Source organism: Zingiber officinale, chromosome 8A (genome assembly GCF_018446385.1).
Source record: "Zingiber officinale cultivar Zhangliang chromosome 8A, Zo_v1.1, whole genome shotgun sequence".
NCBI classification, from domain to species: Eukaryota; Viridiplantae; Streptophyta; class Magnoliopsida; order Zingiberales; family Zingiberaceae; genus Zingiber; species Zingiber officinale.
The window spans coordinates 44936460-44951980 of record NC_056000.1 but is presented as its reverse complement, the minus strand read 5'-3'; the positions used below and the strand labels follow the sequence as shown (position 1 = coordinate 44951980).

Genomic DNA, 15521 nt, shown 5'->3' with positions numbered 1-15521 from the left:
TCGATTTGAGTCAATATAAATGGGTTGATCGATTTGATGAATTGACTGTTCATCCCTAAACATAACGATGTGGCATCAATTTAAATTTTAAAGGATTGTAATCTTTAACTGGGGATTTAGAATCCGACTTAGTCGATAATCACGTATGTGAATTTTTAAAATATATATTTATTACCGAAAAATCCATAATAATGAATCTAAATTCCACTTCCTCTACTCGTGGTGTTATATGATATACAAAATGACTTCGTGTTCACTCTGTAGAATCTCTTCACCTTATCTTTTGTCATATTAACATAATGATACAGGATTCATTTAAATTTTAAGAGATGATAATTTTTAACTTCGGAATCAAATTTATTGATAGTCATGCATATATGTGAATTTTCAAAATTTACATATTTATTATCGAGGAACTTGTGACCGTCAAATTTTAATCTAAGTTTTATTATTTAAGTCATTTTCAAAATATCTTTATTATTTTTAATAATTTATATTTTTATAATATTTAGAATAATTAAGATATTTTTAGTATTTCTTTGGGTAGCTTTCTTCTAGAGTTTATATAGGACATGTCTAACTATATGAGGAATGATCCTTCAATTATTAATATTTTTTTTTTAGTAAATCTAGGACTTTCTATTTTATTTATTCGGATTCTCTTATTATTTTCTTCTAATTTTTCTCTTCATATTAGCCCGCAAGTCACGTAACTAGACAAATAGTTAGTGATGGTATTCGATGAATGACAAAGATAAACCTATGATGCCTGGCATTCAACCCACGATAATACTAAAGTGCCCAATCTGATACGTGAAGATGACTAAACACACTATAGCAATGTCAAAGGAGAGGGATTTTAGAAGGATGTAGTAGGTGAGGTTCTATAAAAAAAAATATTCCCTAAATAGTTTTGATACGCTATAGTATTCTTTATTATTTAGAGTAATTTATTTTAATGAAATTAGAAATAAGTGGTAGTTGCATTATACTAAAATAGAAGAAGAAGGTTAAAGACTAGGTCTTTTGAAATGAACACTTTATTGATTCTCCACTTCTCTACAATCGGATCGAAAACACCTTAAAAAAAGACAGAAAATAAAAAGAAAATAAAAACTACCTTCTCCTGTACACATTTATGAGTTCATAAGTAGTAAAATCTGGTCTCATCAAATCCTAAAACGCCCCCAAAGCATGAGTCAATCAACAGCTCCAGCTCTAGATCATCGTGAATCCCAGAAGTGACATCGCCGGCGGCGGTAGCACCTAGCGCCAGCCTCTCATCGGCAGGGACCATGGCCGGGAGCCCGAGAGGGTAAAACTCCGACGAAGAGGAAGTGCTCGTGGTGGTCAGATTGCTCGCTACGTCCTCCTCGGCGCTCTCCTGTTTAGGAGGAGCTCCGAACGAAGCAGAGGAGCTTGCTCCGAACCGAATCAGGCAAGCGTTTTCTCTGAAACCCGAGGCGGAGGCCATGTGGTCGCTCGCCGTGGCCGGATCTCTGCAGGTGTGCTCGCCGTCGTAGGTGATGACGAAGGTTTTGGGGTCGTCCTCTGCTTGCTGGACCTGTCTGCGAGCCAAGCAGCCTTGGTCGTACTTGTGAGTGCATCTAAAGTAGCTCCTGCAAGTTCATGTTCATCGTCAACTCTGGAATTAACTCGATCGCTCGATCGGTTCGATCGAAGAAAGTTTACCTCGGATTATTGGAATTTTGGATCGATTTTTGCCCGTATTTTCTCCATGTTTGACCATCATCGAGAGATTCAGATTTGAAAACCTTCTTTGCGGACGAATTCGATCTGCGATCGATTTAGAAAGTGTTAAAGAATTCCAAGTTGTTGATAAATTAAACTTCGAAGAAGCCATCAAACTAAGTCAACGATAAGTATTAAAAGAATACTTTTGTCCTTTTTTTTCTCTAAAAGATGAGTACCTCCTCCGGCAGCCACCTCTGCCATCGCCGGCGGGGCTGGTCCGCCGCTTCTTGCTCGAGGCCTCGCGGGGAGAAGGCGACCCGATGTCGCCTTCCGGAAGAGTACAGTTCACCAGGGAGAAGGCTCTCGAGGAGGACTGCAAAAGGTCCCCGAGCACGGCCCCGACGGTGGAATTCCCAGCCACCTCCGCCGCCAGCAGCTCCCCCAGTCGCGCGGCCGAGTCCCGGATCTTCGCCACCTCCTGCGCCACCGCGCCGGAGAACGATGACTCGACTTCTGCCGTTGTCGAAGACGCCATTAGCAGACTCTGCCTGGCCTTGTCCCTTTGCTGCAGTGGTGGTGGTGATTGCGGGAAGAAGGGGCGTTTGGTTTATATATAGATAAAAAAAAGGAGGGTATTTTCGGAACGAGAACACTGAAATAATTACAGAGGAAGGAAGCTTCGAGGAGATGCTGTCACAAACGTGACGATCTGTGGATGACGTCAGCATTGGTTTTGGTTTTTCTTTTTGTTTTTTAAATATTTTTTATGTATATGAAAATAGGAAAAATATTTTTTTGAAAAATAATTAAAAATAAAAATAGCAGGGGGACAACGTTGCGTGGAATTTATTGGCCGAAGAGATGCGTCTGTGGAAAAAGGAGGCGGAAACTTGGGAACCAAGGAAATATATATATATATATATATATATATATATATATATATATATATATATATATATATATATTAAATTTTCAACTTATTTAAAATTTTTTTAGGTAGAATAGCACTAAGATATTTTTATTTTTACAAATTAAACATTAAATAATATTATTACATTGAGTTAAAAAAAAGTTAACCATAAATATTATTTTCATTTTTCTTGATTCAATATTTCTTAAAAAACATAAAAACAAATGTTTTCCCTAAAAAAATGACTTTACATTTTCGGGGCTAAATCGAGTTATTTTAAATTATAGACACCGAATAAATAAATATACACGGTCACGTCCTCAATCAATAGTTAATCAATTAAAGCAGTATGAACCTGCTGAAATTATGAAAATAATAAATTATTCTGCGTTGAAAGTTGCTCAAATCACTTGAGCCTCCTAAATGGAGATTAATTCTCTCAATAATTATTTTACTATTTTATTTTATTATATTAAGAATCTGTCTCCTTACTAAGTAATTTTGATAATGTTTAAAATAAATTTGTGTTAATGTCTTTTTTTTTTTTTATAACGATGGATTTATGAGGTCGGGTTATCAATCTCCAGAACTAATTGAACCGAGACACCTAGATTATTAAAAATAAAATTATAGGGAATTTCCATACTAATTACATTAATTAGTTCAAATATCATACTTCTTTTATATTTATTAAACTTAATTTAAATATTCTTATTTAGATAATTTCTTCACAGCGTTTATTGAGTATTGTACCAGAAAGATGACGTGGGCTCCCAGACATGGTCCAGATGACGTGGGCTCCCAGATATGGCCCAGATGAAGTGGACACATTCATGCACATCACGTCGACGAAAGATATTTTCATTGATTTAATCCCAACCGTCCGTTCGCGTTAGGAACTTGATGCCGATTTGTGCTGGAAAGCAGGATCCTCTACAATTGCAAACGTCACCGTGCGCAAACTTCTTTCCATTGTAACCGTTCATCATCAAGTGCAAAAGAAACGAACCGTTAGGTAGTGTGCAATGGACGGAGCAAGTGAGCTGTTATGTTATGTAACTTGGAGAGGATCCCAAATCACGGTCTGCCCTTTTCTGTTATGTTAAGGGCGAGCTGCGACCTCTCCGAGATCGCCCCCACTGCGATTCGAGGGATTCGTCAGCGAAAATCGCGCCGCGGGCCTGCGGCGCACTAATTAAATAATCTCCTTGGTGATCCGGTTGGGGATTTACCTGTTCGAGCGCGGATCTAAAAGGTATTCTTTGTTCCTTCTTCCTTTCTGTCGATGATTTGTTTGCGTGTGATTGTTGTTGGCTTGCTGTTCTATTCGTTTGGCCATTGAATGCTGTTGGTTTTTTTAGGGGCAAAATAAGGAAGGGAATGGGTTTCTGGGAAACGACCTTAAAAGTCGGGATTTTTGTCTTTCGTTCTTCTATTATTTTGGATGGGAGCCTGGTGTCTGATTTGAGAAACATGGATTTGTATCTGACAACTATTGAATCGAAGAATATTTCATCTGTTTTAAAAATAGGACTAGTGTTAAAAGTCGGGAATGTGGTCTATGCATTCTTCTGTTCCTTTGGTAACTATTGAATCCAACAATCTCCATACGCTTAAAAAATAAGACGTATGTTGGTCTATTGTGCATACTATTTTGGCATAGCTCAATGTTAATGGGCGATCTCTACAATGAGGTAGTTAGCATACAATTCAGATTTTCTTTACATGTCTTTTTTTTTTGGATCGACATTTTATGTTCAGGTCATATTTCAAGATGTCTGATGTTCCTTTCTTTTAAATCAACAACACATGGTTTATGAATGTGTTAACACAAACCATTGTAGCATATGATGTATGCTATATCTACTTCTGCTCCATATTTTCATTCGCTTGCAATATTTTTAGCATCTTCAAGCTTTATTTTTTTATTTGTCAAGCCAGTTGCACATTACAGGACTGTTTATGTGAGAATTATTTTTTGCTTTACTGACGAACTTACTTTATATATCCACGAATCATAGAGATTGTATATCGTATTAATTTTTCAGAGGTTCCTATGCTAAGATTCTAGATTTGTGATTGGCAATTAAGTGCAGTAGTCAATGGTCATGCCATCGCTGTGCATTGCTAAACATTTTTTTCCTTGAAAAAAAATCTGTATTGTGAATATTTTTACTCAGCAATGCTGAACAATGCTTCTCTCTTCTCTTACTGCAATTAAAGATCTTTGATTTCGGTTGTGAAGTTGATTGCTTTCATCAGGCTGCTTTAACATTTAGGTCTCATTGTGATAAGCTTGAAATCTTCTGTTCAAATTGCAGATTGGATAGTTTACTTTTTGATAACCTTTGAGTTATTTTTGTCACTTGTTGCCTTTGCTTCATGATGAGCTCAACAGTAACATCCCCTGGCATTCATCCTCCAATGAGGATTGCCTCATTAGAGGCACCACAATCCTGGCCACCAACAATTCCATTTAGTCAACCTGAACCAGAAAGTGATGATGGTAATGAAAATGAGCTGCTTTCAGTGTCATGGAATCAAGATTATGGGTGTTTTGCAGTTGGAACAAGCAATGGATTCCGGATATTCAATTGCGACAGTTTCAAGGAAACTTTCAGGAGGGATTTGAGAAGTGGGGGCTTTGGAATTGTTGAAATGTTATTTCGTTCAAATATTCTGGCTCTGGTTGGTGGTGAGACAAATATTCAGTACCCGCCTAACAAAGTAATAATCTGGGATGATCATCAGAGTCGTTGTATTGCTGAATTTTCATTTAAATTTAATGTAAGAGGTGTGAAATTGAGACAAGATCGGATTGTCATAGTTCTTGAGAACAGGATCTATGTACACGATTTCAAAGACTTGAAGCTTCTTCATCAAATGGAGACTATATCTAATCCAAAGGGACTTTGCTGCCTCTCACATCATTCTAACACTTTTGTGATGGCATGCCCTGGTCTACGCCGTGGAGAAATTCGGATTGAACATTTTGGTCTGAATGTGACAAAACAAATTAATGCTCATGATTCTCGCATATCTTGCATGTCTTTGACCTTGGACGGGCTTCTTCTTGCAACTGCAAGCTCAAAGGGTACACTTATCAGAATATTCAATACAATGGATGGTACTCGACTACAAGAGGTAAAACTTCCATAATTTTCTTGTGTCAATGCTATGCTAGGAAAATTGTTAAAAAGTTCACATCTATTTGATAAACGTGTTGTGCATAACTTACCCTCATGTATATGCCAATCTTGAGTCTGAACTGAAGTTATAACTTCTGATTCAAGAAAAACAATAGTTGCATAGCTTTTATCATTGAACAGGAAGATTGACATATATATGATACAAAAGCAAAGGCCAAAGCCAATGAATCTGTATTATTCAGCATCATCCTGAAGCTGTGTATGCCCCAAAAATTATTGTTGTGTTTTTGATTGTACTAAATGCTGGCATCATACACTAATTGACTTGACCAGCTCTTAGCTGATTCAGTTGTCTTGGACTCTAGAAACTGAAATAGGATTTCAATCCATGTTTTGGGATATTGATAACACATTTAGCTTGACAAGATTAGAGGAAGAGTAATTCCATGAATGACGAGGTATTTGTATTTCTTTTCCTCTCCCTGCCCATTGGTATTCACTTTTGTTACCATTACCAATGTTATGGTCTGTACCAATTTATCTTGAGTTGCAGCTGGCTTAAAATGTAAATTTAGTTAATGTTGTTGCAAATCCTTATCTTGCTCCATCTAGAATTCATTGCTGCAGTGTCATCTGTCGAGAAAACAAATTGGACTATAAACAAGTAAATAAATTACTTGTATTATATTCACACTCAAAGACACTACAACACTTTTGAGGATCACTCACAATTTTATAGAGGAAAAGAAAAGGAAGATGAAGAACAACTTTCAACTTGAAAACTCGATACTTTTATTTTTCATTGGATGATAAAACAAGAATGCAGGGGGAGTATTTATAGTACTCACCATACAGGATACATAGTTGATCAGAAAACTAAATTCTATCTACCAAGAAATTCTATCTCTATCCATTGGATGAGAGAAATACTCTCAACCATACATTTTAATTCTTATCAATTAAATTCTATCTATTGAATGAGAGAAATACTCTCAACCACACATTCTAATTTCTATCTGTTAAATATTATCCATTGAATGAGAAAGAATACTCTCATCTATATTTTTATTTTTATCCGTTAATGAGTTGGTATTGATCTTCAACACTCCCCCTCAATACCAACCCTTTGCACTGTGCTGAGTTGATAATGGAATGTCTTAAATTTGTTGGCGTTTAATTCTTTTGTAAGCACATCCGCAACTTGATTATCTGTACTGATTTGTCATCTCAATTTCTCCTTGCAGAACTTTTTCTCTGATAAAATGATAATGAACTTCAACATGCTTAGTTCTTGCATGAAAGATTGGATTTTCTGCCAAACGAATTGCTAATTGATTGTCACAATATATTGGAACTGCATAATCTACTGGTTGATGTAGATTATTCATTAGTTGTATTATCCATGTGCTCTCTTGAGTTGCCATTGCTGCTGCTCGATACTCAGCCTCAGTAGTTGACAATGATACAGTTGGTTGTCTCTTGCTGCACCACGAGATTGTTCCAGAACCAAGCTTGAATACATAACCAGTTGTTGATCTTCTTGTGTCACAATCTCCTGCATAGTCAGCATCGCAGTAACCAACTAACTTGCAGTCTTCATTTCTTTTGTACAAAAGGCCATAATCAGTTGTGCTCTTTACATATCTTAATATTCGTCGAGCTGCTTCCAAATGAGGCTTCTTTGGATTTTGCATATACCGACTTATCACACTGACTGCATAAGAAATATCAGGTCGAGTTAAGGTTAAGTAGATGAGACTGCCTACCAATTGTTGATACATAGTTGCATCTTCTAAACTTTTCCCTTCATGTGCACATATTTTGATATTTGGCTCCATGGGTGTCGAAATCGGCTTGCATTCGAGCATTCCAAACTTTTTCAATAAGTCTTTGGAATATTTTTGTTGACAAAGAAATATTCCATTTTGTGTGCGATCAATCTCTAAACCAAGAAAGTGCTTAAGTTGCCCAAGTTCCTTCATTTGAAAGCGAACTGATAAATTCTCCTTTGTTTGAAGAATTTCTTCTTTGTCATCGCCTGTTATGACTAGGTCATCCACATATACTAACACGATAGCTAATTTTCCTTTATTTGTTTTGATAAATAAGCTGGAATCTGCAGATGTTACTAAATAACCACTTTGAGTTAGAAATTCAGCAATTTTACCATACCACGCCCTAGGTGCTTGTTTCAATCCGTAGAGTGCTTTCCGTAGCTTACACACATATTCAGGATGATGTTGGTTCTGAAAACCTATTGGTTGGATCATATAAATTTCCCGATCCAATTCTCCATGAAGAAAAGCATTCTTCACATCCATCTGCCATAGATTCCAGTCTTTGTTGGCTGCAAGTGCAAGAAGGATTCGTACAGTTGTAAGTTTTGCCACTGGACTAAATGTTTCATCATAGTCTAGTCCATACTGTTGAGAGAAACCACGAGCTACCAATCGTGCCTTGTACCTCTCGATTGACCCATCTGGTCGACGCTTTATTTTGAAAACCCACTTGCAAGAAATGAGTTTCACATCTCTTGGTTTTGGTATGAGATCCCAAGTTTGATTTTGCTGCAGTGCATCAATTTCTTCTTTCATAGCTATCACCCACTCAGGACTTTGCGACGCTTCTTCAAATGTCTCAGGCTCTGTTGCTTCTTCAACTATGGCTGCATTGGCATATTTTGGGTTTGACCTTCGTGTTTTGTTTGACCTTCGGAGTTGAAATTGTGGAGTTGATTCTTCCATTTCACTAGGTCTCTCTTCTTCATTTGGTTGTTGATATATGCCGGTTTACCAAGGACTTTGAGTCACTCCTTGTTCAATATCATTGTCATTTGGATCTCCTGATTCATCTGAACTTGGTTGAAGTTGAACAATATGCTCTCCCATCTTTTGTTGCAATTTGTCTTCGAGGTCTTTAGAATCTGACAACACCTCCTTAACGGGATTCCACCAAGAAGATGCTTCATCAAACACTACATTTCGTGAAGTGTAACATCTTCCACTTGTTGGATCGCAACATTTCCATCCCTTTCTTTGGCTATCATATCCCACAAAGATACATCTAATAACTTTCTTATCAAACTTGGTTCGTAAGTGATCAGAAACAAATACATAACATACACAACCAAATACTCGAAGGTAGCTAACTGTAGGTTTTATTTTCCATAATTTCTCAAAGGTGAAATGAATTCTAACCTTGGTTGAGGAAGTTTGTTAATGATAAAAGCTGCAGTCCTCATTGCTTCAGCCCAAAACCGTCCAGGTACATTCTTGTCGTGCAACATACTCCGACAAACTTCTGCAAGATGTCGGTTCTTTCTTTCTGCTACTCCATTCTGCTGTGGTGTGTTGACACATGTGTACTGATGGTATATTCGACTTTCTCTTAAGTATTGGGAGAATTCTCTTGAGCTATATTCTCCCCCGTTGTCTGTGCGTAGACAACAGATCTTTGTTCCCAATTCTCCTTCGACTGACTGTTTGAACTCTTTAAACTTGGAAAATGTATCAGATTTTTCTTTCATAAATAAGATCCAGACATACCTTGAGAAGTCATCAATGAATGTCACCATGTACCGCATACCGCCGATTGATGGTTGCTTAACGGGTCCGAATACATCAGAGTGGACTAACTCTAATGGTTCCTTTGCTTTAAACTTTGACTCTTGATATGGTAATTGGTGTGCTTTACCATATTGACATCCCGCACATACCGTGTCTGTTCGTATGTCTAGTTGAGGAAGCCCCTTAAGCACTAACTTCTTCATCATCATGTTTAACTTGGAATAGTTAACATGACCTAATCTCATATGCCATATGTCTGATATTTCACTTTTCCTTGTCTTGTCTATATATGCAGACTCTGCTGACATCACGTAGACCGACTCCAGTCGTTGCCCCTCCATTATCGGCGTTTCTGATATTTTGAGATTTTGATATACCTTTACATCTTCAGGACCAAATAAAACATAGTGACCTGATGATGTTAGTTGAGACACAGATAATAAATTTTTCTTCATTCCTGGGATATGATAGACATCTTGAAGTGACACCTGATTAGAGTTATATCGAGGCGTAATTATTGTCTTACCAATGTGAGCTATTGGTAATCTTGAGTTGTTGGCTGTCACCACCATACGAGCTCCCTTATATTTGGACAGGTTTTGTAGCTTTTCTTTATCACCTGTCATGTGATTTGAGCAGCCTGAATCTACGATCCAATCATTTTTGTAGTTAATCTTGTCTGACATTGTTGTAAACGCTACTTTATTTTCCTCTGCAGCGAACAAGGCTTCAACATCCCAGTCATCTTCGCTATTCTCCTTAGGATTGGAGGTAGCAGTATTACTCTGAACAAACTTTTTCTTGGCCCAACAATCTTTTGCCATATGGCCCACCTTCCCACAATTGTAACACTTGCCAATAAACTTTCTATTATTGGCATGATTCTGTGGGGCTCTTCTTGGATGATGACCTTCATTGCCTTGATAATTTTTTACTTTGTCACCATCCTTTTTAGATTCATCACCAGCATGTCGTTTGAAGCTGCCCTTACTTTTATTGGTGTAGAGCGCTTCCTCCTCACCCTTTAGTGAGACTTCTCCCATTTGCTTAGCCATAGCTTCTTGGCCTGCAAGTAAATTTTCAAACTCAAGAAGTGATGGTTGTGTTGGCCATCCTTGTATAGCAGCAACAAATCCTCGATATTCTGGTTTCAAACCATGGATAATTATTCTCTTTATCCTAGTTTCCCCAATAGGAGCTTCTGGATCTAATTCTGAAATTTCGCGACATATCGACTTTACCTTGTGAAAGTATTGGGCGATCGTTTTGTCACGTTGCCCTATTGCTAGTAGCTCATTCTCCAAGAGTTGCAATCTTGCATCATTCTTCTTTGAAAAGAGTGTAGCAAAGGTATCCCATACTTCCTTTGGTGTTTTGGCATCTCGGATGTGCTCCAACATTTCTTCTTCAATTGTGATTTTTAAAGCAAACATTGCTTTACCTGCTTTGATCCTCCATTTTCGCAAGATGCCATTAGCATCTTCTGCTGGTTGCATGACTTCACTACCACCAACAACCTCCTAAAGATCCTGACCTTGTAGGTAGGACTCCATACATGTTGTCCATGTGTTGTAGTTTTTGTTGTTGAGTTTCTTGACTCCTCCTACTATTTGAAGGTCGCCCATCGTGTCGGAAAGATTTTGATTATACCGAACAAGTTTGATGAACAACCTTGTACAATATAAACCTCCTCACGATTCAAGATAACTCCACCAAGAACAATCCCTGATCGTTCAGCTCTGATACCAATTGTCGAGAAAACAAATTGGACTATAAACAAGTAAATAAATTACTTGTATTATATTCACACTACAAAGACACTACAACACTTTTGAGGATCACTCACAATTTTATAGAGGAAAAGAAAAGGAAGATGCAGAACAACTTTCAACTTGAAGACTCTATACTTTTATTTTTCGTTGGATGATAAAACAAGAATGCAGGGGGAGTATTTATAGTACTCACCATACAGGATACATAGTTGATCAGAAAACTAAATTCTATCTACCAAGAAATTCTATCTCTATCCATTGGATGAGAGAAATACTCTCAACCATACATTTTAATTCTTATCAATTAAATTCTATCTATTGAATGAGAGAAATACTCTCAACCACACATTCTAATTTCTATCTGTTAAATCTTATCCATTGAATGAGAAAGAATACTCTCATCTATATTTTTATTTTTATCCGTTAATGAGTTGGTATTGATCTTCAACATCATCATTTTCTGCTTTGTTTCTTTCCTATCTATTAGTAAATTGTGTTCGGCTGGGGTTTTAAGTTCAAGCTTGCTGAAGTAGAATAGAATATTTACCTTTTTGTTCTTGTTAATGATTTCAAGAATAATGAAACCATACAAGCAGCTCTTGGATGGATGTATGAATTAGAATGAGTTGTGGAATGGCACAATCTTTTCAACAAGTAGCTTCTGTACGCTATGGTTTTGTGGTTCTTTTTATGTAAGTCATAGTTTATCTATCTCCCCATAGATATAGATGAAATGCTATCTTAAATTGTTGACGTTTGTAAATAAATTTCCATGTCAGTGTTAGTTACTCATCCATCACTCAAAATTGTAGGTACGCAGAGGACTAGATAAGGCTGACATATATAGCATTGCCCTCTCTCCAAATGTGCAGTGGCTGGTAGTCTCCAGTGATAAGGGAACTGTACATGTGTTCAGCCTTCGAGTTAGAGTGGGTGGAGAAGAAGCCTCCACTCAGATTGTACCTTTTCAAAGTCCAGCAATTGTACAACAGAACTCTTCCACTCCGTTCGATCCTCTATCATCTCCAACCGCTGCAGCCAACGCTAACTCATCACTGTACTTTATGAGAGGTAAATTGTCTCCTATTGCAAGTGTTTTTCTCCTCTTTATTGATGTTCATGATTGGAATCAAGGTGCCCCCACGGGCGTAGCTGAGTTGGTACTTGGATGGTAGAATTGTATTACAGGAGCAAGGTTTGAATCCCTGGGGTTCATTCCCTTAGGGAATAAGTACCTTCCATCTAGGAGGCTGCTCGGTAATGTGATTTACCTCCCTTCCCCAAGGCCTTGGGGCAGGCAGTGGAGGGGCGCTTGGAATGAGCGTTATCACCTTTTGCATCACATGATTGGAATGAAGGTGTTCTAGTTTTTCCTCTTTCTTTGGCTTAGATACTCATTTAAAATGATAATGATAGTAATGTGATTTTTTGGAGAAATGACTCTGCTATACTGTTAGTAACAATGATTAGGATTTCCTGGCCCACAGTAGTTTGATCATTTCGAATGGAGTCCAGAATCATTTTGTAGTTATTATTCAGCCAGAGTAAAAAATGGCTATGCTGCTTAGTTTATCTTTATTTGACCGATGAGATAACAACTATAAGAAACCAAACCTTCATTATCTTAATCTCTTCCTTTATGGGCTGGAAAATTAGGATTAGGAGTCTAAATTGCCAGAATGGGAAAATTCAACTGTCGCATTAAGTTCTGGAACTGCATACCAACGTCGAATATCAACTATGAAGTTTTGCATTGCACTGCGTAACGTGAGATAAAAATTTGTTTTTTTCTAAGATGTTCGTTTTTTTTTTTATTTAGTGAAGAAACAATTTTCTGGACTAGAATTATTATTGCAAAAAGGAATATTGTTTTGCAATGGAATCTAGGAAACAGATTTACAATATTTCTGCCTTTCATTTCATGCAACCTCAAATAAATCAACCGAGCTGGTAAAATATAAAACATTTCTCATGTTAAGTTTAATTACACAGGTGTGCTCCCAAAGTATTTCAGTTCTGAATGGTCATTTGCTCAGTTTCACTTGCCAGAAGGCACTCGGTATACTGCTGCATTCGGACTTCATAATAGTATTCTGATTGTTGGCATGGATGGAAGGTATCAATCCATTTTTCTCTCATGCAAATCTTTGGTGATTATGTGTCCTTTCCATTATACAAATATGTTTAACTTGTTATTTGATTTTTTTTTCTGTGTGTGCATCAAAGTTTGGAAAAAAAAAACATGAGTGGTTTAAGGTCAATTCACTGCAAAGTGCATATATGGTATTTACATGCTTGTGCAATCTACCAAAAGAAAGACATTCATAATGATAAAAAGATTCCATATTGTATATGTTTAAGAAATTAGGTTCCCATAAGTCTTTTTAATAAGGTTTCTGTGATGACCTGCTGCCAATATCGCAAAGAAGGAAATTTTATATTGGAGAAACGTAATTTGTAGTTGACTTGGCAATCCCTACAAGGCTCAATTTAACTCAGCTACTGCATTCATGCTTGAGCTTTTTCCATCTATAAGTCTCACCAATCTTCGTTTCAGCTTAGTTATATAGGTGAACAGGCTAATTTGACTTTGACTCGGCATACCTGAGGAGATCCAGTTTGAGCTACTGAATCTTGAGCTCAATCTTACAATTTAGTACTTTACAATAATACTACATTAGAGCAAGGATTTACATATAGTTTTTGTTGTTCTGGAAAAAGTTTATAATAGATTAGTTAGCCAACTATTTAATGGATTTTAGAGCAGAGAGGAATTTGATGTTATATATATAATGTTCACTAGTGATAGGGCAATAGAGTTGCTTTGGCAAATGATTTTCCTAGTCATAGGATGACATCAAGGTTAGCTATCAGTCCCCTCTTTTAGCGTTAGTACTAGACGAACAAACTAATCGTGTTCAAGTAAAGCCTGTATGTTATTTGTAGATGATATCATGTTCATTGCTGATAGTGGAATTAGAGTGAATTTGAATTATATTGAAGAAATTTTATAGGCTAAAAATATTTTGGGACTTTATGGACTAGAATAGGTGGGCATGGGTAGCAACAATATTAAGTATTTTGGATCTTATTCAGCGAGAGTATTGATAAAATATCATTAATAGGATAAAAATCTAAAAAGGGTGGAGCTTGAGAAGGGTTGTGTAATCGTCATGTGTCTGTTAGGTTAAAAGGATTCCTCTTTTATATTATGGATCAAAGTGTTGGGTTGTTAAAAAATTTACATACGAAAAATTAAAGTAGAATGGATGCGAATGCAAAGTTAAATGCCTAAAATTACAAAAAAAAGGATAAAAATAAAATTACCAATATCTGAGAGCAATTATGCCTAAAGCTTCAATGGATATCAAAATGAAAGCTTCTATAGGTAGAAGAGTTAAGCCAGCTATAGTGGAAGATCTAAGATATAGAGATTTTTTTTTTTTTCAAACAAAAAATCATTGATTTAACATCTCAATGAAAAGATAAAATTGATAATTAGAATTATGGCAGTCATATTGTGCTTATAAATGAGTTCATGAGTCTAGAAAGAAGCCTGTTCAAAACTTGCAAACAAGATCAATCACCAAGGTTCAAATCTGTCTACAAAAATCATAACCAATTTGTCCATGGGTTATTACAAGCTTTGCTTTTTAGATTTATTAAATAAAAATGAGCTTATTTAGAGCCTAAAATGATTCATGATTTGTGTCGTTCATTTTGTTTGTTTTGTTATTAACAAATTCAAGATTTGATAATAGTTGAATAATCCTGCTCTTTTTAGCTGCAATGTCACAGAATTGGCCAACAAGCAGTCTTTTTTCTTGTTCCGGTTCTATTTTTTTTTCTAATTTTTTTTTTTTGTTTTTCTTTCTCCAGTTTCTATAAGTGTACCTTGGATCCAGTGAATGGTGGCCAGATGTCCCAAAAGGAGTATGTCAGGTTTCTGAAATCTGATTCCCAAAGGTGTGCCACCAGATGATCCTTCAATTGCTGCTGCTTCCACTTGAATCCTTTGAAAAGAGGTGACTGCTTTAAATTTGTATATAGAAATGCCACTGCTTTTTTTTTTCTTTTTCTAATGTGTAAATAATTATTAAAAAAATAGAGTGTGTAATTGATGGATTATGTTGGTTTGTTTGTGCACAATGCTTATAATATAATAATAGTGTTTATAAAAAAAGATCGGGGACATTTGTTTTGCTTGAATTATTCTGAATTTACTTTCTACAAGATTTAGTTGAAAGACAGTGAAATGGTTTTAAAAAGAAACGTTGTAATTTATTTAACAGCTAAATATTTTATTTTTGAAGAAAAACATATGCACTAAATAAAACTAGAGTCAAATCAAGTTTTCATTTGGTGAGATATTGACTAGTGCATTTTTCAAAAAGAGAAATAGATTATATCATTGAAAATTATTAATTAA

At 36.3% G+C, this 15521-nt stretch overlaps 2 protein-coding genes across 4 annotated transcripts; one reads left to right on the top strand and one right to left on the bottom strand.

Annotated features, from left to right (window-relative positions):
* Positions 1-1024: 1024 nt before the first annotated feature.
* On the bottom strand, positions 1025-2292 carry LOC122011459 (transcription factor WRKY19-like). The gene is made up of 3 exons (XM_042567853.1): positions 1932-2292; positions 1693-1797; positions 1025-1619 (listed from the first exon to the last, which is right to left on the bottom strand). Exons 1-3 carry the CDS (start codon positions 2228-2230, stop codon positions 1145-1147), a joined length of 879 nt encoding a protein of 292 aa, XP_042423787.1. The 5' UTR covers positions 2231-2292; the 3' UTR covers positions 1025-1144.
* Positions 2293-3703: 1411 nt separating this feature from the next.
* Positions 3704-15277, top strand: LOC122008753 (autophagy-related protein 18d-like). Of its 3 annotated transcripts, none has more exons than XM_042564593.1 (5): positions 3704-3860; positions 4927-5749; positions 11905-12163; positions 13085-13208; positions 14972-15277. In XM_042564593.1, exons 2-5 carry the CDS (start codon positions 4988-4990, stop codon positions 15072-15074), a joined length of 1248 nt encoding a protein of 415 aa, XP_042420527.1. In that variant the 5' UTR covers positions 3704-3860; positions 4927-4987; the 3' UTR covers positions 15075-15277. The 3 variants fall into 3 exon arrangements, with proteins under 3 accessions (XP_042420527.1, XP_042420529.1, XP_042420528.1); XM_042564595.1 differs by having other exon boundaries at positions 3710-3860; positions 5169-5749; XM_042564594.1 differs by having other exon boundaries at positions 3710-3860; positions 5004-5749.
* Positions 15278-15521: the final 244 nt, after the last annotated feature.

Excerpts from the sequence above, each read along its gene's own strand:
- LOC122011459 (XM_042567853.1), bottom strand. The coding sequence starts at position 2,230 with ATGGCGTCTTCGACAACGGCAGAAGTCGAGTCATCGTTCTCCGGCGCG. Across the intron at positions 1,798-1,931 it reads AGAGGTGGCTGCCGGAGGAG|ATCGAATTCGTCCGCAAAGA; the intron begins GTACTCATCTTT and ends AATCGATCGCAG. Across the intron at positions 1,620-1,692 it reads CAAAATTCCAATAATCCGAG|GAGCTACTTTAGATGCACTC; the intron begins GTAAACTTTCTT and ends ATGAACTTGCAG.
- LOC122008753 (XM_042564593.1), top strand. The coding sequence starts at position 4,988 with ATGATGAGCTCAACAGTAACATCCCCTGGCATTCATCCTCCAATGAGG. Across the intron at positions 12,164-13,084 it reads ATCACTGTACTTTATGAGAG|GTGTGCTCCCAAAGTATTTC; the intron begins GTAAATTGTCTC and ends TTAATTACACAG. Across the intron at positions 13,209-14,971 it reads ATTGTTGGCATGGATGGAAG|TTTCTATAAGTGTACCTTGG; the intron begins GTATCAATCCAT and ends TTCTTTCTCCAG.